Source organism: Kogia breviceps, chromosome 1 (assembly GCF_026419965.1).
Source record: "Kogia breviceps isolate mKogBre1 chromosome 1, mKogBre1 haplotype 1, whole genome shotgun sequence".
NCBI lineage: Eukaryota > Metazoa > Chordata > Mammalia > Artiodactyla > Physeteridae > Kogia > Kogia breviceps.
Window position 1 is genome coordinate 86,975,290 of NC_081310.1, and position 23,049 is coordinate 86,998,338.

Below are 23,049 nucleotides of genomic sequence, written 5' to 3' on the forward strand. Positions count from 1 at the left end.
CTTCTGTGCTGCTCTACCTTCTCTCCCGGTGGTCCCCTCAAGCCAACTTCCTTCAACAGTCCTCTTTTCTCTCCAATGGGGAGTCCTTCCAACAATCTATCCTCCAACCCACTAACTATACTCTTCACCTCTATGCCTCCCCTCCTCATGGAGTTGAGAGGGGAAGTGGTATGTGAAAGAAGATGGGAAGAGGAGGAGGGGACAGGGAGGAACAGGATGCCAGGACCCAAGACCTGAACTTGAGGTGTGTCTCCTCCAGATAGTCATTCAAGACCCGCAGGTGCTGGCTCTCCCTGGAGAAGGCCTTGCCAGCTGCAGCATGCTGCAGGAGTTGAGCCACAGCCCCCAGGGCGTGGCGCTGGGGGGTGGCCAGGGCGCCACCTGCTGCCATGGCCACAATGTCGAAGGCGTCAGGGGCCACTACAGCCGGGTTCAGGAAGCGGTAGTACAAGAGGTTGCCTACGACCTGAGGGCACAGGATTGTAAAAGCACCTGGGGTCAGCCTCCACAGCCCCAGCCCCGCTCTCCCAGCTCACCTGGCCGGAAGGACCACCTGCATCAACCCCGTTATTGAACAGAAGAGTAAACAGACCCAGAGCAGGCTGGGAACTTGCTCAAGGTCACGCAGCAACCTTGAGCAATAGCTGGGACTGGAACCCAGATCTGACAAGTCCAGGGTTGGCCACTGTCAACTCATGCCCTGGGTGTCTTTCCATCTTTTACCTGAGCCCTGCTGGTGAGCCAGGCTCAATTGACAGGGTGGAGAATATTTTCCTTCTTGAATTTTTACAGCATAGTGTTTTCTGTCCTTTTGTGTCAGTCTGGGGGTTCACAGGCACCATTGGGGCAAAGGAGAGCACAAGAGGTGGGGGATGGGAGACAACACTTGCCTTATAGACCTCATTCTCTGTGGCGTCGGGGAACTTCTCTGCCAGAGTTGTCTTCAGGACCTTGGCCACATATCGCATCCCATACCTGGGGGCAAAGCAATAGGTACGCTATGGCCCTGCCCACCCACCCTAGAGTGAGGGCCTGAGTGCCTGCCTCTCCTTCCCCGGGCTCAATCACCCCAGAGCTGAGCTCAAGCACTGGCCCTCCCCTATCCACAGCCAGCTCCCTGCTGCCTTCCTCCAAATATCTCTGGGCCTTGTCCCTCCCTCCTGCCCTTATGTCAGCACCAAGGACCAGGGCCCAGTCAGCCACTAAGCTCTCACGCAGCCTCCAACCTGGTCTGAGAGCCTCTTCTTTGGTCCCCTTTAGTCTCCCCTGGGAAACACCCCGGATCCCAATATTCATCCCGCATTCCCCAGAGGCACCTTTAGCCTGTACCTGAGATGTCTGACATCCACAGCCAGAATCCCACCCCAGGACAGCCTGGCAGGCTCTGAGGCTGTTATCACAGAGCATCTATGAAGGGCCTGGTCTGGGCTACAGGCAGGGGCCGAGGAGCACAATGAACTGGAGTAGAAGCATCCAGTCCTGATTCCACCACTAACCAGAGATGTCAGCTTAGGCTGTTTTGCTCCCCTTATAAGTTTGTTCCCTCATCTGGAAAATGGGAATGTTCATTCTTGCCCTCTCTATCTCATAGGGTTTTTATGAGGATCAAGTGAAATTACGTCTGTGAAAGTAATGGTAGAGTGCTATTCAAACATGCTAGACTTAATTATTATTCCTATTATGGGTGTGCCACCTACAAATTTAATTAAATACGTTTAAAAGCTATTTCCACCTCCTAGGGTGTCAGGGACAGAAGTTTACAGCTCACTGTGTACTTTGCTTTATTAGTCCTAGGACAACCTTTTCTGAATCCTAATTTTAAATCCTTAATCCAGTCTTCCAGGTTTGGGGAGCAGGGTACTGAACTCTGTGGGCTCCCCTCTGCAGCATCCCCACCTGGCTCCGTGCACCACTGAGCACCAGAGAGGCTGGTTGGCTGAGTGATGATCTAGAGGAGGCCCCACCTTCTCACCGTTTTCAAGCATCTGTTTTTCAAAAAATAATTATTGACTAAACTTTAAGAAAGGAAAGGACTTTTAGCAAGTGTTTACTGATTTGAAGTTTTTTTAGTTTTGACTTTGTGGACTGAAGAGTTTTATATTGTCCACCATTTACACTCAGACAATAATATGTCCCCATAATCACTTGAGGTTCCCTTCTCTGGCTCAGTGATGTCCTGACTGCCCACACAGACCTGCGTGCTGTATTCCAGCGCAAGTCTCTAGCTGCGGCTTTGGGCATTCTCCACCCATCTCCTGAAGCCCTTGAGCACCTCGAGACCAGTTTCCCTTCCTGCTTCCATCCTTCAGTATTGCTCTGCTCTCCCCATCGTGGCCTGGCCCTCTTGAGATCCTGTGCCTAGGCTGGTGTGCGGCTGTTGCACATACGGAATTTGGTCCGCAGATGAGATGATGGCTGCAAGGAACTTATCGGTCACGGCAAGGAGGTTGCGGAGGGAGATGTCCAGTCGTCTCTGGACCTCGGGGTGGCTCAAGGCCTGCTCTGGGGTGATGTCATAGGGGAGGTGGCTATGGGCAGAGAGAGACAAGTTATCAGCCAGAAGCCCCTCCCATGGTCTCCCCTCCCTAAGGCTCTACCCACTAAATTCATCTAACAACAAAATCTCATATATACACGCTGAGGGCAGCCCAGCATACGCTTAAGGGGATTAGGCCAGAATAAGAGAAAGGACTCAGAGAGGACTAGAGTGAAGTGGGTGGAAGAAGAAAGAGATGGAGCACCCAGGGGGAGGTGGAAGAGTGTAGGAGGAAATGGAGGACGTGGAGTCTGTGGAAAGAACCTAAGGGGAACCAGAGGAGACCAGGGCCACCCTGCATATCTTTGGTAGTTGTGGTGGTGGGGAAGGCTGGGCCAGGCCTTGCAGTACCCCCAACCTATACGCCTGCGTGCCACCCAGAGAAGCCACCAGCACTGCCTACTCTCCTCAGCGGCTCCATTTCCCTAGTACCTATGCACCTGAGTTAATGCCTCCAATCTATAAGGCCAACTTATTTCTCCCGCTATCTCTTTTGCCTATTCATCTATAAATTTGAATATTCAACTATACTCCTATCAATAAGGAGTCCATATCCCAACTCCCAGTAAATCTGACATACCATTTGCAAGCACTGACATGGCAATTAAACACATTTGCATTTTCATCTGTGCTCATTCTATGTTAAGCACACCAGGTCTGGTGTCATTTACAGCAGTTCCATGTTAATTACCAGAGGAGGTCTAAAAGCTACCATATTTCATCCTATAGGGCTGGTGTCATATTTGCATAAATCAGCATGCTCATTTATATTCCACCTTCAAAGCAAGCTCAAGCTTCCCCAGTGAGGCCCAAGACTGAGCTGATCAAAGAGAGCTCTCCCTCTGCCCGTCTGCTCACCTGCGCTGCCCTGTCTGGGCCTCGGTCTGGTTGATCCAGCTCTTGTAGAGGTGGACAGGGTCTGTGTGGATGCTGAGCATCTTGTCCTCCAGCACATCCTGGATCACCTTGCCCAGGATCTCCTGCAGGGCACTCTGCCCCCGCCCGTTACGATAGAATCTCACCACCAGCCTCACCACCGTTGGGTTGCCTGTCACCATGTCCTGGGGCTGCTCCACCTTCAACCTATGGGTCAAGAGGTAATTGAAGCTGGTCTCCTGCCTCTGTGTAAAATAGCTGCTTTTCCTTTTGAGATTTTTTGGCTCTTTAAAGCCCCCTCTGGTATCCCTCCTGTTAAGGAATGTCTTGTTATCTCTGTCTTGGCCTTTGTGCTAACATGTCAGTGCATGTCCTCCCTGCATGCTGTCCCAGGAGATGACTTGTCTCCACGGGAGGCAGAGAAAAGAGGTCTTCTGATTCCATTTCTACCTTCAAACCTCAATAAATTGTCACCTTGTGAAGGAGCCAATAGTGGCATCTCTTCAGCCATTCTCTTCCCATTCCTTTGCATCTGGAAAACCTACTTGATTTCCTCCTGGAGTGCCGTCTTGAACAGCTGGAGCAGGAGATAGGCCTCTCGGCGGTTGGAGGCATAGTTGTATAGACTGAAAATCACTGATTCCATGAACTTGGTGGTTTTGTTCTGCGGCATCTGAAAGATCAGCTTGGCCAGGTAGATGGGTTGAGTCTGTACACGATGGGGGAGATAAGAATAGCTGATAATGCGCCTTGAGGACTAGTGATCAGATAAAGAAAGGCTTTGCTGATTGGAACTTGGAATAGAGAACACTGTCACACTTTCTGGGGGGTACTGGGAACATTCCAGACAAATGAACAGAGGTAGTCTCTTTCCCTGGGTACAAGGCATTAGGATTGTGGGAAAGAACACCTTACTTGCAGGTAAAGGCACAGACATGAAGGCCTCAAGGTCCCAGACCCTCAGGAAATAGTGGAGATATCTCCTTCCAAAGTCCTCTGCTCACCTGGAGCAGGTAGAAGAGGTGTTGGTATGCTTCTAGTTTCTGCCGTTTCTCTTTGCTCAGCGACTTTAATCCCTTCTGCTTGTCCAGAACCATCATATCTGACAGCTGTTCCTTATTCTTCTTGGTCAGCTTCTTGCAGTGGGAGACCACTTCCTGCAGGGGTGGGGGAGCGGGTGATACAACCGACACAGGCCAGCACAGAGCACAGAACATATGGTCTAGAATCAGTGCCTTGAAGAGCCAGGGCTTTCTGCTGTTCAAGGTATTCAAGGAATGAGCCAAGGGAGATAAACAGTTCTAGGGTGAGAAAGGGCCTCCTACTGCCCGGAGACTCCATCTGGCACCTCTGCTGTCACAGGATGAGTCCCCAAAGAGAAGTGGGTTACCAGACTGAGGCACCATGTCTATTCGTTTCTGCTATTATTTCTTATTAGACTGTTGTACAGATTTGAGATGGAGATATCACTATATCACTTCCACCCTGTCACTGCATATTTGTATGGTAACTTACAGTATAAGGAGCTTTCATATCTATTTTTACATTTGGCCTGGTGAGGTAGGCACTCTCATTATTCCCACTTTACTAATGAGGAAACAGACCTAGAGGTTAAATGACCAGCCCGCAGTCCCATCACTAGGAATCAGCAGAGCCAGCCATTCCAATTTTATGTCCAGTGTTTTTTCTGCTATATCATGTGCCCCAACAAATTACTAGAAGGGCAGAGGACCACTGTACAAGGATCTGAGCCATGTGATAAAATCCAGACATTTAAAAAATATTTGATTAGCAACCAGCGAATGGCCAGCATCACCTCTCCAGAGGCAGCTAGATTTGGGAGAAGGGTGGGCCAGTGGGCCCCTCACCTGCAGGGTGATTCGATTCTTCACCAGCAGGCCAATCTTGATGTCCATGAGATTGAGGTCCTGCTCCAGCTGCTGATTGGACCGGATCTTCCTGACCACCTCTTCCTGGAGCTTCAGCAGCTCTGCCTCAGCCAAGAAGTCCTGGTGGCTTTGATTCAAGAGGTGGGCAAATCTGCGTACCACGCTGAGAGGAGGATGGGGCGCACGGACTGGCAGGAAGGGAAAAGGCGCCAGGATTAGACACGCCTTCACTAGAGTCTTCCTCTCCAGTCCCCTTCCCCAGTAATCCCTCCCTCAGTGTCCATTCTGCTTGAGGCTAGCAGGTCCCCAACACCAGTCCTTTTCTAATTAATTCTGCCTGCAGTTGGAGGGCAGTGGGCAGCCTCCCAGCCAGTCCTGTCCCCGAGCTCCTTATCTTATAACTAGGGATGACACAAGAGCTGTCCTTCCCCTGCCTGGATTCACCCCCAACCTGGGCCTATCTCGGTGACCTCCCACACCAAAGTCAGAGCCCTAGCATCCTCTGATGATCCGATTAGGCTCCCCTATTCGGATTCACTCCCCACTCCTGCTGGGCCAACTTACTCATCCTTCATCCCAAGTTCACTTCCACCTATCAGCCTCCACTCAGCCCTTCCTGACCCTCACACAACCCTCCTCTGTCAGGAGTGTCTGCGTCGGGGGAGCACAGATAGAAGGAATGTTCAATGGGTTTTAGAATATAGGGAGGTCAGAGTTAGATGGATTCTCCTTGAATCTCTTTTGGAATGACATCTGAGCAAAGAGAAGCCTATGAGCTAAGCTACAGGGAATAAAAACAAAATATCAGCTAAGACATATAATGTTCACTATGGAACAGAAACTGTTCTAAGTGCTTTAACATCCTTAAAACAACCCTGTGAGGTCAGCACACTGTAACTTACTGAGGAAATCACTCTGGCACAGAAAGGGTAAGTAACTTGCCCTAGGTTACACAGCTAGTAAGAAATGAAGGAGTTAGATTTGGAGGATAAACAAAACTAGGCCTGGTCCTTAAAGGCAGTCCAGTAAGGGAAGCAGACAAATAAACCACAATTCACTACAGTGTGGTTAGTGCTCTGAGAGAGGCAAGCATGGGGACCTTTGGGAAAGTGAAAGCGGGCCACCAAAGGCCACCCGCGGAGTGAAGAAAGGCTTCCGGGAGGAGGTGAGACCCAACCTGATGTCTGTGAAAGGGAGGTGAGAGGGAGTGCACTTGGCTGTTTTAGGAAGTGCTAGAAGTCCATCATGTCTATAACACAGTGCGGAGGGCGCAGGTGCTAAGGGACAGGGCTGGGGGTCAGTGAGGTCAGAGGTACAGGGAGAGGTTGGATCAGAGTTTTGGAAGCTGTGCTTAGGAGACTGGACTTTATCCCCAGGGCAATGGGGTGTTGCTGACAGGTTTTAAGAGGGAGAGTGACAAGATCACGAGGTTTAATGGACTAATCTGGCTACTGTGTGGAAGACAGATCTTTGAGGAGTGAAGAATGGATAAACCAGTGGAAGACAGCCTATGGCATCTTGGATTCAATGAGATATAGCACCTTGACTCATCTAATCCTCACAACAACCATACCTTATCATTATCTCCATTTTATAAATGAAAAAAATGGAGGCAATAAAGAAGTTTAGTAACTTGCCTAGGGCCACACGGCTAGTAAGTGGCAGTGCCCTGAGTGGAGCTGGGGCTAATGAAATTGGGATACAGACCTGGGAAAAACAAGTTCTTCCAGAGAAACTATAAACTAAAGAGAAGAAAAAGAGATCAAGGATGGTTAGGGCAGTGGTATTAATGCAACAGCAAGAGAAAAAACAGAAAGGGCCATGCTAGGGAGGGGTAAGGAGGAAAAAGCAGCTAGCTGCCCGGAAGCAGATGGACCGAATGTCTGTGGCTAGATAGGGGCAGATGGTACCCCTGCCGGCAGGACAGGGTGGGAAGATGGACTAAGGAGGTGAAGGAGATGATTCCTGAACAGTGTACTCAACCTTGAAGCCCACAGGTATGGCCTCAGGCCCAGGAAGGAAAGGGGCCTACCTCTTCAGAAACCCATGGGCTGGAGGCAAACCTGGAGATAGACCACTAGTCCACTTCACCAAGAGGAGGGGGACCTCCAAGGCTGGGTTTCTGGGCTTTAAGAACAGGAGCCAAGAGCAGCCTAGAAGGACCTCTTTAAGGCTTTAGATGTATGCCCAACTACTGGAAACCATGGGGCAGGAAGATGGATCTCCCTCAAGTTCTTCTCCTCAAGTTTCCTAGCACTGCAGAGAGGACCCCAGGTACCTCGCCTGGCTTCCTGTGTGTTGGGACACAGAGGGTGGGAAGTGGAGGAATCATGGGTCAGGGAAGAGGGCAAAGTTAGGGAAGGCTGGAACTCTAGGGAAAGGAGAAAGATCCTTTTCTTTCTTTTCTTTCTTTCTTTTCCTTCCTTCCTCCCTCCCTCCCTCCCTCCCTCCCTCCCTTCCTTCCTTCCTTCCACTTGTGTGAGGCTATCTCTTACTGGGGTGGGACAGGGGGCTTTTGTTACCACCTCTGTTCCATATTCCTGCACAGACAACTTGTACCTTCCCCTTACCTGCTGTGTGGCCCCAGGAGGGATATCTAGACCTCCCTTCCTATCCCTCCCATCAAACTGGGTTATCTGCAAAGGCAGGAGCACATCTCCTCATTCCTCCACCCACCCTGGGTCCTAAGGCATGCTCAAGGTTGGGAACATCAGCTGCTGGTGAGAGAAAAAGGCTTAAGAAGGCCAGACAACTTTTCTAAGGTCCCAGTTTGTGAGCTGTGGGGTCGTGTGACTTTCTACCTTGCTAACTGTTGAAAGCCAGGAAACTCGCAAAGACAGACACTTGCACAGACAGAGGAGGGAAACCAGGCAGTTTACCTAACATCCTGTAGTCATCCCTGGCTTTCCTGGCTCGGAAAAATGCCTGGATCTTCACGATGGAGTTAACCTGCCAGGAACACAGATGGGAAAAGGGTTGCTGGCTGCCTGTGCTCTGGTCTCATGGATAATGGTTGGATACGGGGACGGGGGAGTGGGACGACACTCACATTCTTCTGGAAGTAGCCCAGACGCCTCCGGTATCGCCTCCGAGCTGCCCACATCCGGGCCCAAGCCTGGATCTGGGGGCAGAGACACACTGCCTCAGAGCTCCAGGGTCAGGGCCCGCTCTCCAGGCCAATCCAGCCATCTCTAGAGGTCATAGGAGGTGAGGGGACTAAAAACTGTTCTCAGAGAGTCCTTCAAGAGAGACAGGAACCCACCCAAATCACAATAGCTACCTTGATTACAGCATTCGTGTTTGCTTTTAAATACTGCAACCGTTCCAGGTAAATCTTCCGCTGTCTGTAACCCCGCCAATGAGCCTGAGATCAGAAGGGAAAAAGCGGTAACCTCAGCTGGTCCCTGTTGGCCTGAGAAGCTTGTGGGAAAAGCCTCGTCCTGGGATCTCCAGGGAAGGGGCGGGGGGTGGGGGGAGGCAGGAAAGCAGAGGGGGAAGGAAGGGGAAACTGGCCCTGTTCTCAAAGAACTTCCAACTTCATGGGGAAGACCAAACGTCTGCATGTAGCCATTCATACCCTCTGCCACACTCCCTGGTCCCCCCCCCGCCCCACACACTCACACTTGCACCATGCAATCAAACATACATACTCATGCTAAGCAACATCTCCTCACAGAAACAACTGTTAAGATACAAGCGTAAAAGATATTAATAAAGCATACATCTACTCACCAGCTTCACCACAGCATGTACCATAACCCCCCCAACATACTCATCCACCCACATAAAGACTACCCACACTCTGTCACACACTCCATGGTCTGGAGAGGCACATGGTGGCACGGGTGGAAAGTGTATGCAGGCACAGAGCTGTGTGCCCACCGTCTCTGCCAATGGCCATCTGGGCAGCAGGTCATTCATGCTCTCATAACTCACCCTTCTCTTTACAACTCCACCATTCAGCTGTGAACCCCAGCTCTAAGCAAATCTTCCCTCTAAGACCCCCAGTAATTCATCTGTCAGGCTGATGGCCCTCCCCACTGCTAGTCTGCTGCAAAGGGTCTAAATGACCATCTCCTCCATAAATCACATCCCCTTTGGTTCCTAAGACACAAATCTCATGGCTCCCTTCTGTTTTGGTCTCCTTCCTAGGGGCCTCTTCCCTTTCACCCCAAGCTTGTGTGCGATTAATTTTCCTAAAGTACCACTTAGACCATGTTTCTTCCAGTCCCAAAGTTTCCAGAAGTTCTCAACCATCTGACCCCACACTCCTGTCTACTGATCCCTACTTCCTTAAGGATTTTAACCACCTCAGACATTTCACTTTCTTCTAAACATGTCTTATGATCTTTTGCCCCTGAACCTTTGTCTATGCCCACCCTCACCCCAGCCCTGTCTCTACCCACTGAAATCCTATCTTTTAGGGAACACATTAAACATCTCCTGAGAGCTCAGGCCCTGGAGAACACTCTGCCGCTGACATTGCCACGGCTTGGTGCATTAAGAGCATCCCCTTTCAGACAACTCTCCCTCCCAGCCCCTTCTAAAGCCAGCTCTCCTGGCCAGGCTTTCCCCTAAGACTTATACTGTCCGTCTGTTGGGAAAGGATATAAAAGAGACAGCTTGGCCCCATGATACCAGCTGTCCATCTTGGAGCCTAGAGGCCAGGAAGCCCCAAGTCTGTGCCTTTCCTCAGCACTCCTTCCCCTCCTACTCCAGGTACTGCCTGACGTATTGTCAGTTGCTGTGGGGAAAGGCAGAGGGGTCTCCTCTCTGCTCTTACCACCTACCCACCCCCACGTGGCTGCTCCTTAAAGAGAAGGCCTCCAAATCTGGATTGGTCAGAATTCAGGACACTGACTGGGGTCCTGGCCAGGGTCAGACCTCTCAGGAGAGATTAAAGTCTCAGCACAACCAAGCTGCTTCGTTTCTGAGTCTCACTCCCCCTAGCTAGAGAGAGCAGGTAGCCTGGGGCTCTGGGCCCCCTCTCCCTTTCTCTGTCTCCCAGGACCCAGGCCAGAGCCGGCACACATCCAGGATCAGTAGCAAACTCGCCTTCGGACATTGTGCCCTCTCCCACTGTTGGTGTGGCTCTTCTGATCCTTAGAGTTGGTGTGAAATGCCAGGCTGTGCTCAGGAGGGAGGAATCCCTATGATTTAGACCACTAAATGCTGATTATTAAGGTTCTGTTTTTTTTTTTTTTTTTTTTTTTTTTTTGTGGTATGCGGGCCTCTCACTGTTGTGGCCTCTCCCGTTGCGGAGCACAGGCTCCGGACGCGCAGGCTCAGCGGCCATGGCTCACGGGCCCAGCCGCTCCGCGGCATGTGGGATCTTCCCGGACCGGGGCACGAACCCGTGTCTCCTGCATCGGCAGGCGGATTCTCAACCACTGCGCCACCAGGGAAGCCCTAAGGTTCTGTTTTTAATTCTGGGACCAATGCCCCAAAATTTAATGTCTCATAATGGCTCCCACCAATAGAGTACGTACTGCATGCACTAAGTGCTACATGTAATTTTCCTACTTTACCCTCACAATCAACATGAGACGAGTACCACCATTATGGATGAGGAAACTGAGTGCTGGAGAGGCTTAAGTAAGGTGCCCAGAAGTAGTAGGACCAAGAGGCAAACTGCAGCCTCTGACTCTAAAGCCTGAGTTCTCAATGACCACCACATGTCCCAGATCATAATCAAGGGCCATTGGCCAGTCTCAGTCTGTGCCTCTGTCTCCCTTGGGGTTCTCTGGTAATATCTCTGTGTGTCTACTATCACAATATCTCACATCCACTGTATTCCAATTCCTGTGATGGGAGAGATGTGATCACTCACCTGTGTCTCTCATACCCATCCCTCACCCTTGCCCAGTGCCAAGTGGCATCCTTCGCAGATACTGGGCATTTGGAGGTGTTCATTAAATAAAGTCTCTTTTACACTGCCAACATTGCCACGAGGCCCTCCAGGTCACATCTGCCTAAGGAGGTCTCTGTTTGCTCAGCTCCCACTGTTCCTGGCTTGTAAAGTGCCTGGGCCCAAGGCCTATCTTCCCAGTTGGCCTCATGCCCCAGTTACTTGGGGATTGGTCTCAGAGGCCACACTGGACCATCCACAGGTTGGGAGAATAAAAATGGAAAGGCTGGCTGGAGAGAAAAGGTAGAGTTCTTTCCATAAGGTATTCCACTCCTTTTCTGTTTAACCACCACCACCTCTTCACTACTCCTTTTCTAGGCAGGAAAAGGAGTAGTGGTGTCTATACCCTGATGTCTATACCCTGATGCCTCACTAAATCTTTCACTCTCCCCCTGGAGAAGCTAAAAAGCAGCTCTCATACCCTCTGGATGGTGATGATGATGACAGTAACTAGCATTTATACCATGTTCTTGCCTTTCTGCCAGGTACTGTTTAGATGTACTTCAGATAGTATCTCAGAACAACCCTATAAGGTGGGTGCTACAATTTCCAGATTCCTAGTTTTCAGATGAGGAAACCGGGAGAGAGTAAGTAACTTGTTGAGGTCATGCAGCTAACCTGGTGGAACGGGGATTCAAACCCAAGTAGTCTGTGCTCCAGAAGCCACACTCTTAACCACTGCTGTTCAGAGGCCAAAAGATCATTCCCAACTCCACACAGCAAAAAGTAAGCAGGGAGAAAACCCTGAAGCTCAGGTATGTCCAGGCCCTGAAGCCTCAGATAGCCAGAGCCTGCTACCTGGATTTTGATGATTGCTGGGAGCCAGGTCCTCAGAAAGTGGGACCGTTCAGCAAACTTCTGCCGAACCAGGAATCCGCGGAGGCGGGCCTGGAGCCGGATAATGAAGCCCACATTGGCCTTCCAGAGCTGTTGGCGGTCGTGGGCAGCGGTGATCTTGGTGACGGCCAACTGCGGAAGTAGCAGAGAGAGCCTTTGGTGTCCTGGTGGGTGGGAGCCTCTCCCGCAGGAAACTTCCCATCCATGAGCCTCCTCCTTTGCAGGGGCCTGCCAACCTGGATCTCCTCCCGAGTCAGGTGGGAGGTGTTGAGGCGGCAGCCGGGGGGTCGCTCCCAGGTCCCCTGGAAGGTCTGCAGATGGAAGTAGTAGGCGGTACCATCCTTCATGTCATGTTGAACCCAGAGCGCTGTATCCCCTAAGCAGAAACCAAGTAAGCAGAGAAGGCTCAGAGGAAGCTAGAGGTGGCTGAGGCATGCAGAGACGGGAGGGGCACAGCAAGGCCACTACCTGGGCGCCGCTTCTTTGCCATGGCATCTTCCAGGACTTGCTGGTAGCCGTCAGCACAGTCAGGAACCACCCCTCGGAGGCCCACGGAGGGGTTCCTTAACACCCGTTCTGTCTGGGCTGCCTTGCCCTCCTTGATGGCCTGATTGATGGCAGCCACACCAAGAGCCACTAATAGGGGTATCGGGAGGAAGTGATCAATCTTTCTGAGCCCCTCCCAGAGGCCCTGTCCTGTCTGTTGGGAAGGGATCCAGAGAAGAAGGACACAAAACCACTCTGCCTGATGGAAGGGACAAGGACATCCCAGGATGGACACAGATGAAAAGAAGCAGCATGCAGCTGTGCCTGGAGGAAAAGGTAGCAATCAAGGAAGGCTTCCTGGAGGAATGCCGTGTAGGGCTGGGCTGGGGCTTGGTAAAAGGAAAGTCAGCTTGTACAGAAGCTCCAGGGCAGGATATGGTCAGAGAGCCTCAAGACAGTCTTTTAGGAGGAGAATAAAGTCCAAGAAGTGAAGGGAGTTGATGCAGCCCCTGCCTTCCAGTCACTCACAGACAGATGGACAGATGGACTCCAGACACTGAAAACTAACACCATCAGCAGCCCACACCAGAGATAACACCAGTGTCTATTTGTACTGACCTTGCCTAGTTTTCCTCAAAGCCAACCCCTCTGCCAACTTCAAGAGTAAACATTCTCTAACCAGAGCTGATTGTTGGAACCCAGACTCAAGCTACCAGTAGAAAACGGGATGGGTTTTTGACCCCCACGTGGTTTCACATGCTCACATTGCAGGAGGAAAGTGTACACAGGAAGGCACAGAAGGAGGCAGTGGGTGGACTATGGGCTCTCGACTCCTGAGGATTTCCTGCCCAGCTGACTGCTAGGAAATCCATCCTACGGTCGAAGCAGCAGCCCTGTTCTCATTCTGGCCTGCCTCCCCAAAGAGGTTGAAATGGAGAAGGAGGTGACTGGGGAGGCTCCCGCCGAGCCCACATCTCCTCGCCTCCCCCAACCCCTCTCCCCTCCACCCCTGTCCCCACCCTCGCCCATTTACTCCTCTGAGCTGTGTTTGTGTCCTGGTTGGCTCTAACCACTTCCTGGCGGATCTCTTCCAGCCATAGCACAGCTCCAGGATCCCCTGTCACCTGGTAAATTGAGAGAGATGGGACAAGATGAGAGCTCAGGCTGGTCTACCCAAGCCCAGCTGCCCAGGGGAGCCAAACTGCAGGCCCACATTGGGAGCCACAGGGTAGCAGTCTCCACTCCTCTCTGCCTACCCTGCGTGGGCATGGCCTTGTGGCTCCCTTGGACTGCTGCTAGGTTCACAAGGTTCTTTCCTACCCTGCTTTCAGGCCAAGCATCAGCTCGGCTTGGCCACAGCACCCCCAGAGCCCTCTTAAACCCTCAGCATCCACCACCCTCTCAACAGCTCACTTCCCTGCACTTGTGCCTCAGCCATGTCCAGGGAGAGCCCACGCCGGAGGCCCCACTTACCTGTCCCTCCTCCCCATTCCCCTACGCCTCAACTCACAGCTTCTTGGGCCCATCTGACCCTGACCTCCACCCTCTCCTTTCCATTCCTCGCCACGCTCCTCTGCCGCACAAGGCAGTGGGAAGATTGCATGTAACCACGGGTCAAGTGAGCCTGTGCCTGTCACACTGTCAGGCTTGTTCCCTCCCTTGCTTTAGCCAACCCCAACACCAGACTCTACTCCCTCCCAGCTCTCCTCATTAATAGAGTGAACGTTCTAAACTAACATTTTATTGAGCACTGTGTTCCAGGCAGGGTTCTAAAGCACTTTCTTATGAACTAAAACTTGCAAAGCACATAAGACAATGCTTGGGAACAGAGTTAGAGCTCCATCAACCTTAGCTAGTACTCCTGTCATATTACCTCACTTAAACCCTATAACTCTGAGACAAGTTCACTATTATCACAAGCTTGTAGGTGAGGGAACTGAGGCCCAGAGAGGGTAAGTAACACGTGCAGGGTCAGGTGCCAGGATGCAACCTGGAGTTGGATGCAACCTGGACAAGGATGCAGGAGTCCTTGTCCTCTGCCACTCTCCACACTGCCACCTGCTCTGGATGTTACCGATTTAAAACCCTGCCACATTCTTCAGCTCACTTGGTTTTTACCCTCATTCCAGTAGGTAGGTAGGACCAGAGCATGTAGTATTTTACAGATGTATAAGGAGAGCTCAGAGATGTTAGGGAATTGCTATAAGTCACATGGTCACTGAGTGTCAGAGCAGGGAATCCAGTCTGGGTTTTCTGGCTCCCGGACCTGTGCTCTTCCCACGCACAAGGCCCCCACCATTCGCTCTGGGCTGGCAACCAGAACTCTGCCCTTCTTCCTCATGGCCTGATCAGAACCCCCACTTCCTCGCATCCCCAGAAGGGACAGTGTCCATCAGACTGGTTTTCCCAGGGTGCATACTGGGCACAGCTCTACTCATAGGGGATATTCTTCCTGCTCTGGTGACCAACCCAGCCAGCCCAAGCCTCACCTGGGCCTTCTGCTTTTTGGCCGCCACAAGGAGGAGATGGTACCGTGGGGCGACAGGAAGGCTGACGTCGTCCAGGCCAGCCGCAGGAAGCAGAAGGGAGGAGAGGGTCTTTTCAGGGTTGTTCTGCTCCAGAGCCTCATTGATGAGGCTGACCGCAAGGACCTCTGGGAAAGAGAGATCTAGGTGGGCAGAGGGCCCAGACTTACGGCTAAGGGAGGGGGCTGTCCGCATTGGGCCATCTTCCCCCAGTCCTGGACTCCACTCACGATTGGTCTCTTCCTGGACCTGGGCGTTGACCTGACTCACGGTGGCCTGAAGATCATTCCAGCTCAGGAAGGTCCCATCCATTCCATGCACCTGTTGCAGCTTCACCAGAGTATCAAAGTACCTGGCAGCCAGGTGAGCGAGAATGAGGGAGGTAGTATGTGCACCATCAGCCAGAGGTCAGGGGAAACTTCTGGACTACTTCCCTCACTTGAACTCCAGGACGTCACATTCTCCTGGTTCTCGTCTTGCCTTTCTAAGTCTCCTTTGCTGGTTCCTCCCTCACCTCTAAATGTCGGAGCATCCCAAGACTCAGTCTTCAGGCCTCTTCTCTCTCCGTGCTCACATCCTAAGTGATCTCACCTAATCTCATGGCTTGAAACACCACATTCTAATGACTCCAAAAAGTACACCAATAGCCCATTCACAAATGCCAGCTACCTGCTCGGCATCTCCACGTGAACGCCAAAATTCACCGCAAGCCCAGCAACAACCATCTAAACTCCCGATCCCCCCATTCAACCTGTGTTTCCCACAGTCTTTCCCATCTTGGTAATTGTTTACTCCAACTTCTCAGGCCAAAAATCTTGGGAGTCATACCTGTCTCTAGTCTCTCTCACACCCCATATCCACCACATAACCAAATCCTGTCAGTTCAGCTATCAGAATATACCCAAAATCTGACTCCTTTTCACCACCTCCACTGCTACCGCCCTAGGCCAAACCTCCCTCAACTCTCGCCCAGGTTACTCCAATAGACATTTAACATGTTTCCCTGCTTCTTCCCTTCTAACCCGGTAGTCGATTCTTGGCACAGCAGCCAGAGTGATCCTGTTAAAAGTAGGTCAGATCACCTCCCTCCTTGCTCAATCCCCCACCGTGGCTTCCTTCCTCACTCAGAGTAAAAGCCAGAGGCCTACATGGTCCAGCCACTGCAACTTCTTCTCCCATTATTCTCCCTCCCTCCCTCCACTCTGCCTCGTGGCTTACTGGTGTTCTTTGAACACACCAAGGCCATTTCTTTTTCAGGGTCTATGCCCAGATAGCTCATGGCCATCACTTATGCCCTTTAGGTCTCTCTCAAAATGACCCCCCTACCAAAGAAGGCTTCCATAACTATACTATGTAGCAGAGACAAACTGCCCTTACCACGTCCCCACCCTTTATCTGCTTTGCCCTGTTTTTTTTTTTTTTTTTTTGTAGTACGCAGGCCTCTCACCGCTGTGGCCTCTCCCGCTGCGGAGCACAGGCTCCGGACGCACAGGCCCAGCGGCCACGGCCCACCGTGGCATGCGGGATCCTCCTGGACCGGGGCACAAACCCGCATCCTCTGCATCGGCAGGTGGACTCTCAACCACTGCGCCACCAAGGAAGCCCTGCCCTGTTTTTTTAATCATCATAGCTCTTCTAATCATTTGGCATGTTTGTTTGTTGTCTGTCTCCCTCTACTAGCACATAAGTTAGAGAGCAGGGAACTGTGTTTTGTTCACTGTTGTTTCCCAGCACCTAGAATAGTACCTGGCAGGACTTACCTGGTGGAGCAGTGGTTAAGACTCCGAGCTCCCAATGCAGGGGGACTGGGTTCAATCCCTGGTCAAGGAACTAGATCCCATATGCATGCTGCAACTAAGAGTTTGCATGCCACGACTAAGGAGCCTACTGGCCGCAACTAAGGAGCATACGTGCTGCAACTAAGGAGCCTGCGAGCCACAACTAAGACCTGGTGCAACTGAATAAATAAATAAATAATTGAAGGAAAAAAAAAAAAGTATGTGGCACATGAGTGGGTACTCAAACCTTTGTGATAAAAGATTAAATAAATGGAGGAAAGGGGAATGACTGTGAACCTACCCACTCCCAGGAGAAACACAGGCCAGGGAACTGCAAATAGACCAGAGGGTGGGCCTGTGCCGGAGAACAGGGCATCATGCAGAAGGCTAGTCTCCAAGCACAAGAACCTGGACTCTTGGCTACATTCCCTCCATTACCCACCCATCCCCTCTCTCAACATGCGGCTAAACCTTGACCTTTCTCACCGTTGAGCATTCTCTCCTTCCACCTCGGCCAGCCCTGTGGCGGGGTTCACCAGACTGCTCCAGAAGCTGCTGGCATCCCTGGCCTCCAGAGCTCGGTTGATCAGGACCACGGCTGAGAGCATCTCCACAGCCACGAAGAGCTCCTCCTGGCCAAGCTCCTACAACAGAGTGAGGGCTGATTCCCTAGCAGGCTGGTGAAGGGCCTCGGGGGTCTGCCTGCCATCCTGCCCCCAAGACTCTCCCACATCCCAGAGTCTCTGTCTCAAAACAACTATGGCCTAATCCATTCACTAATAAATCATACTTAATACTTGAGAGCGCTTACTATGTGCTCAATGTATAAGTACTTCGCTCACATTATCATTTAATTTTCATAACAAGCCAAAGATGTAAGTATTGTTAATATCCCTATTTCACAGATGAACCCATAGTCAAGTAATATAAGTTAAAGCTAACTGCCGGATACCAGAGCCCACATTCAACCAGTGAGTTCTACCTGCTCCTTTCTGGTCCCTACCACACACCAAGAACTGCACTAGGCCCTGGGCACACTGAGAGCAAGATAAAGTGGGCTCCTCAGTGCTGTACTACACACCCAAGGGCCCCTTCCCTGCCCAGTCTTCTCCTTCTCAAATATCTGCTATGCTGCTCCCTGTCTGGAGCACCCTTCCTGTCCTCTACAAATAGAATGCTGCAAATAATAATAATAATGATGGGGCTTCCCTGGTGGTGCAGTGGTTGAGAGTCCGCCAGCTGATGCACGGGACGCGGGTTTGTGTCCTGGTCTGGGAAGATCCCACATGTCACGGAGCAGCTAGGCCCGTGAGCCATGGCCGCTGAGCCTGCATGTCTGGAGCCTGTGCTCCGCAATGGGAGAGGCCACAACAGTGAGAGGCCCGCGTACCGCAAAAAAAACAAAACAAAACAAAAACAAAAACAAAAACAAAAAACGATGATGATGATGATGATGGCGGCTTAAAATTTCACGCCAGGCTCACTTCTAAGCACATATGTTAACTCATTTAATCCTTACAGCAATTCTATGAAATAAATATATTATTGTTCCCATTTTATATATGAATTGAGGGGCAGAGGAGGTAAATAGTTTGCCCAAGGTCACGTAGCTAGGAAGCAGTAGAGATGAAATTTAACTCAAGGATTCTGGCTCTAAAGTCCACATTAGTTGCTATGCCTTACTTCTTAGGACTTTTTTTTTTTTTTTCCCCCGGTACGCGGGCCTCTCACTGTTGTGGCCTCTCCCGTTGTGGAGCACAGGCTCCGGACACGCAGGCTCAGCGGCCATGGCTCACGGGCCTAGCCGCTCCGCGGTATGTGGGATCTTCCTGGACCGGGGCACGAACCCGCGTCCCCTGCATCGGCAGGTGGACTCTCAACCACTGCGCCACCAGGGAAGCGCAGGACTTATTTTATGTTTCCTTGTACTATAGTCTCATACATTGAGATAATGCGCTTCCTGAGTGTCGTGCCTGGAGTCAATACTCTATAAATGCCTGCTGTGGTTAGGATTCTTTATTGAGTCTCCTCTCTTCCAAGAAGGCTTCCCAGACTTAGCCTGAGCTCTGCCCCTTCCATTGCCCTAGTGTGAAGTCATCTCCCATTTACATCATCTACTCTTCCCTGTGTCTCTGCCTGGACCCTCGGGTATATTCTAACTCCTCCAACAGGCTGGGAAGTCCCTTCAGGAGGGCCCTATCACCTCACCGTCAGAGAAGCTATATGGACAGGGGGAGGTGGGACAGCAGAGTGGTTAAAAACATAGGCTTCAAGTATATTCAGTTTTGCATGCACTCCCAGCACTGCCAGCCACAGCTGTTTGGGGCAAGTTACTTAACTTCTGTATCTGTTTCCTCATCTCTAAAATGGAAATAATAATACTTACCTCATAGGGTTCTTTTAGGATTAAATGAGTGTTTAAAACAGTGTTTGCTCAAAGGTATTTGCTATTATAATACACTCAGGATGGCAAGGATGGTAGCCCACCTCCCACCCCTAATCTCTTGCCAGCATCTAAGGATGCCCTCATGGGTGCTCTGGACTGACTGCTCTGATCCCTGCAGCTCCTTGGGAACCCAAGAGCTGGATGCTCGTTTCTAGGGCTTACCCCCTGCTGCTGCTGCTGGAGCACTGCCAGCTCCTGCTGGTACACAGCTGATGCAAAGGGGTACACTGGAGGCAACTGGGCTTCCGGGCACATCAGCTCCTTCACGGTGTCAGCTGCCACTCCCCTCCGGATGGCTTTGTTGATCCTCTGCACAGCCTGGAGCACTGCAGGGGAGGAGGGAGAGGCTGTACAGGCTGGGCATCCAGTGCCATTTCCACTCTCCTGGCTAACTAGGTTCTGCTGGCGATCTCTGAGGGGAAATGGCTTTGAACCTCTGCTACGTTCAAAATGTGTTTCTAAATGTTCAGGAGGAAAAGGGGTTGGGTAGCTTTAAGAAGAGGCTCTGGAAGAAGCAATTTGTCAGGCCTAGAAGTTGAGTAGCTCAGCAGGTGGCTGTCATAGCAGAGGTGAATTCCTAGGGTGATGAGCATAAGATTGACAGGAGGCTATGTAGCACAATTAAGATGAGGTTAGTCAAGGGGCTTCAGGGACCAAATCTTGATGACAGCACAGAGGAATAGGGAACTAGCTTCAAGGTGGAGCCATTTGGGCTGCAAAGGGCGAGAGTAAGCTAAAAAGGGGCCCTGGTATATCTATGTAGTTTTAGTTTTCAAATGCTGGGGCTTATAAAATGCCAAGGAGATATGGGCATTGACATCAAGGAGCACAAAATCCACTGGGGAAAAATAAGGATACAAAATCACCTACACTGCATTGCTGTCACTGCTATGTGAGAGGTACTTCCCCTCCCCGCAAATCCACTGGCAGCGTGGGGGAGGAGGGATTCTACGGGGAGAGAGTAGGAAGATTTCACAGAGGAGGAGGCATTTGAGGCAGCTCTGCAGGATATTTTCATCTGCTTTCCACTGGTGAAAATGTGGGAGAACTGTAATCCAGAGCACCAGAGGCCTGGCAGTGGGCAAAGCTGTGGGCAGTCAAGGAAGAACAGGTCATCTGACTCAGCTGGGTTGGTGGGATGTGAAGAGAAGGGTTGGGGGAGACATTTGGAAGGTCTCACCTACCATGCTAAGGAGATGGGACTAAAGTCTAGCAGAAGTACGTTAGAACCCATGAAGGTCTGAAGATGTTCAACAAAGAAGCTAAGATCAGATCTGTGCTTAAGCGATTACTCTGGCAACAGCAAGGAACTGAGCGATAAGCAGGCAGTTAGCCAGGAGCGGCCTGGGGGCTCCATGAGATAACCACGGAGAGCCCTGTCAGACAAAGGTGAAGGGTGAATGAGCAAGTCCAGTCGGAGGCAAGCATTCGTGCCAGGTGTGGTGTCCACAGGCTGCTGCGTGGCGCCTCGGCACTCTATTTCTCTTCATGCCTGCTATCCAGATTGATCCCCTTGCAGGGAGACAATCACTAACCCACATTCTTTTAATAAAGAATTATATTTGTATATCATGTTTTTAAGGGAAACTGAGCTGGATCATGAGTTTCTTTCTCATCTGGGCCATCACTATATTTCAGAAGCCAAAGGAACTCAAATCGAAACGGCCAAAATACAGGGGAGGTGCCTAGAAGGAAACTGCCTGCCCTAGAAGTCCAGCCTGGTGCAGTACTGACTGTCATTATCTCCAGGGCCTTAATGAACTTACCTGTAGCATCCCCCCTGGCGGCCAGGAATAGGGCACACTAGGTGGGGAGCTGGAAAATCGGGCAGCAGTCTACCTTGCTCTACACAGAAGCTGGCAAAGGAGTTACATGCTCTCCCAAGAGCCAGTGATACACTCAGACCAGGTCTCAGTCTGGAGGAGATGACTTACTGGCTTGTTCCTGATCACCCTTTATGTTGGCTGCAGCCACACCAGCTTGGACCTCCTCCTTTTCCAGAAGCTCCACCAGGCCCAGCTCCTGGAAAAGGGAAGAGATGCAGTAGAAGAGAGTCCTCCTGGGACCATGAACATACTTCAGGAGCTGCCAGCATGAGCCCCAGGTCCACCCAGTCACCCACCCTCAACCCCACCTCTCCCTTTAGGCAGACTAGCCTGGCCCACCCATCCCTCAGAACTCATCTCTAACCTCTGGCTCTTTCTTACCCAGCAAGCATCTGAAATAACAACACGGGCAACACAAATATATTGTCAGGGAGAAAGTCAACAGCATTGAAAATAAGATTGATAACTTGAGGCCTCAATTCAGCAATGGGGGAGCATATCACTGCCTACTAGACTGCCCCTAGGTGGCCCCCGTCAGTATGTGAGATTCTCAGAAGGCAGATGCTGATCAGCCTGGTCCATTAGGCTTTGAGGTAATTTAACCATTTAAACATGTAGTCAGCACTTACTGAATACAAAGAATTGACAGTGGTGAGGCCCTCCCCCATCCTATAGTCAGATAGAGGAGGTAGCAGGTCATAGACAGAGCCTGACCTGTGCTTTCTGCTCTCTGTCTGAGCTCAGCTGTTCCAGGTACCAGTCTGCAAAGTCTCTCCTCACTCCTTGCAGGGCCAGGACAGGGTCTTGAAGGGCCTCAAGCAAGGCCTCAGGGCTCTGTCTTTCCAGGGCATCATCCACAACTTCTAGAGCCCCATGGACTGAAAAGACCAAGACTCCATAATGGATAGTGTGAGAAAGCCCACCCCTTAACATCTCCAGTTCAGCCCTCTTCCTGCCTGCCCAGGGTTACCCTCACCCCTGCCCCCTGGGCTCCTAGGGCCCAGCCCAAATTCTTCAGCTTGATCTTCACCGCCTTCCCATCTCACCACCCCATACCCTGAGGATATCCTGACCTAAAAAGGCAGAGGCACACTCCTTCCTGGGCTTTCAAGCAGCCTCTCCTGCCCTGATCTCCTACCCCCATCCATTCTCCAAACTCTCTTCTTGAAGGACCCCAGACGAACTGCCCCCAGGACCAAGAGCTGAAAAGCCTGCCCCTTTGCCTCTGTCCACTCTATGGATGTCCATTCAAAGAGAAGTCCCCTTGAGAGCGACCACTTCTCCAGACATTAACAGACGTAAAAGAGCACACACAGCCTTGACTTTGATTTCCCTTGAAATAAGTGTTGGCCCAAGTGAGGTCATGGGTCTTCTGGCCTGAGAGAAGCCAACACCAAAACTCCCTAGGCGGGGGCTTACCCTTCAACCCCTCCTGGCCTTTCTCTCTTACCATTGACATGGTTGATGTTGCCCTGGATTTCAGCCTGAGTTAGGTAGCAGTCATAGATGTCCTGGCTTTCTCCATCATTCTGCAAAAACTACATTGAGAGGGGAAACCTGGGAAAACCAGTTCAATCTTTCTTACTCCTCCCTCCCTGTTTATAACTATTTCTTCTTCTGGGGGTCTTCCCAAGGCCAAAGGTCAGTTTGGTTGGAAGGAATCTGGGGAAATCGTGGGATCTAACCCCCTGGCACTGACACAGTTAAGTTGAACTACCCTTTGGAATCTCCAGTCGAATCTCATCCAGTTCTACATTCCAGTCTCTCAGCCCTGCCCCAGAACATTTTCCCCTATCTTCTCTTTTGAATTCCCATTATTCTCCTGAGTTCCTCTCTTGTTTGTCAAAAATAACTGACAAGTTAGTTTCTCTAGACAACTTTGGATTCCGAAGACAGGACAAATAGGAGTCCTGGTTTCACTCGCGATTTTCCAGGCCACCCA

At 51.2% G+C, this 23,049-nt stretch overlaps 1 protein-coding gene across 1 annotated transcript in view; it reads right to left on the reverse strand.

Annotated features, from left to right (window-relative positions):
• Positions 1-23,049, reverse strand: part of IQGAP3 (IQ motif containing GTPase activating protein 3) — a 37,452-nt gene that overhangs the window by 5,818 nt on the left and 8,585 nt on the right. Inside the window, exons 8-28 of the mRNA XM_059064588.2 lie at positions 22,558-22,645; positions 21,822-21,985; positions 21,216-21,303; positions 19,444-19,607; positions 17,322-17,479; positions 15,288-15,409; positions 15,022-15,185; positions 13,566-13,656; positions 12,515-12,682; positions 12,283-12,422; positions 12,008-12,178; positions 8,582-8,665; positions 8,351-8,422; positions 8,181-8,250; positions 5,281-5,489; positions 4,417-4,569; positions 3,958-4,121; positions 3,395-3,619; positions 2,388-2,528; positions 891-975; positions 234-466 (exon numbers count right to left, since the gene is read on the reverse strand). Coding sequence (XP_058920571.2) covers positions 234-466; positions 891-975; positions 2,388-2,528; positions 3,395-3,619; positions 3,958-4,121; positions 4,417-4,569; positions 5,281-5,489; positions 8,181-8,250; positions 8,351-8,422; positions 8,582-8,665; positions 12,008-12,178; positions 12,283-12,422; positions 12,515-12,682; positions 13,566-13,656; positions 15,022-15,185; positions 15,288-15,409; positions 17,322-17,479; positions 19,444-19,607; positions 21,216-21,303; positions 21,822-21,985; positions 22,558-22,645 — 2,954 coding nt within the window. The remainder of the gene's footprint in view (positions 1-233; positions 467-890; positions 976-2,387; positions 2,529-3,394; positions 3,620-3,957; positions 4,122-4,416; positions 4,570-5,280; positions 5,490-8,180; positions 8,251-8,350; positions 8,423-8,581; positions 8,666-12,007; positions 12,179-12,282; positions 12,423-12,514; positions 12,683-13,565; positions 13,657-15,021; positions 15,186-15,287; positions 15,410-17,321; positions 17,480-19,443; positions 19,608-21,215; positions 21,304-21,821; positions 21,986-22,557; positions 22,646-23,049) is intronic.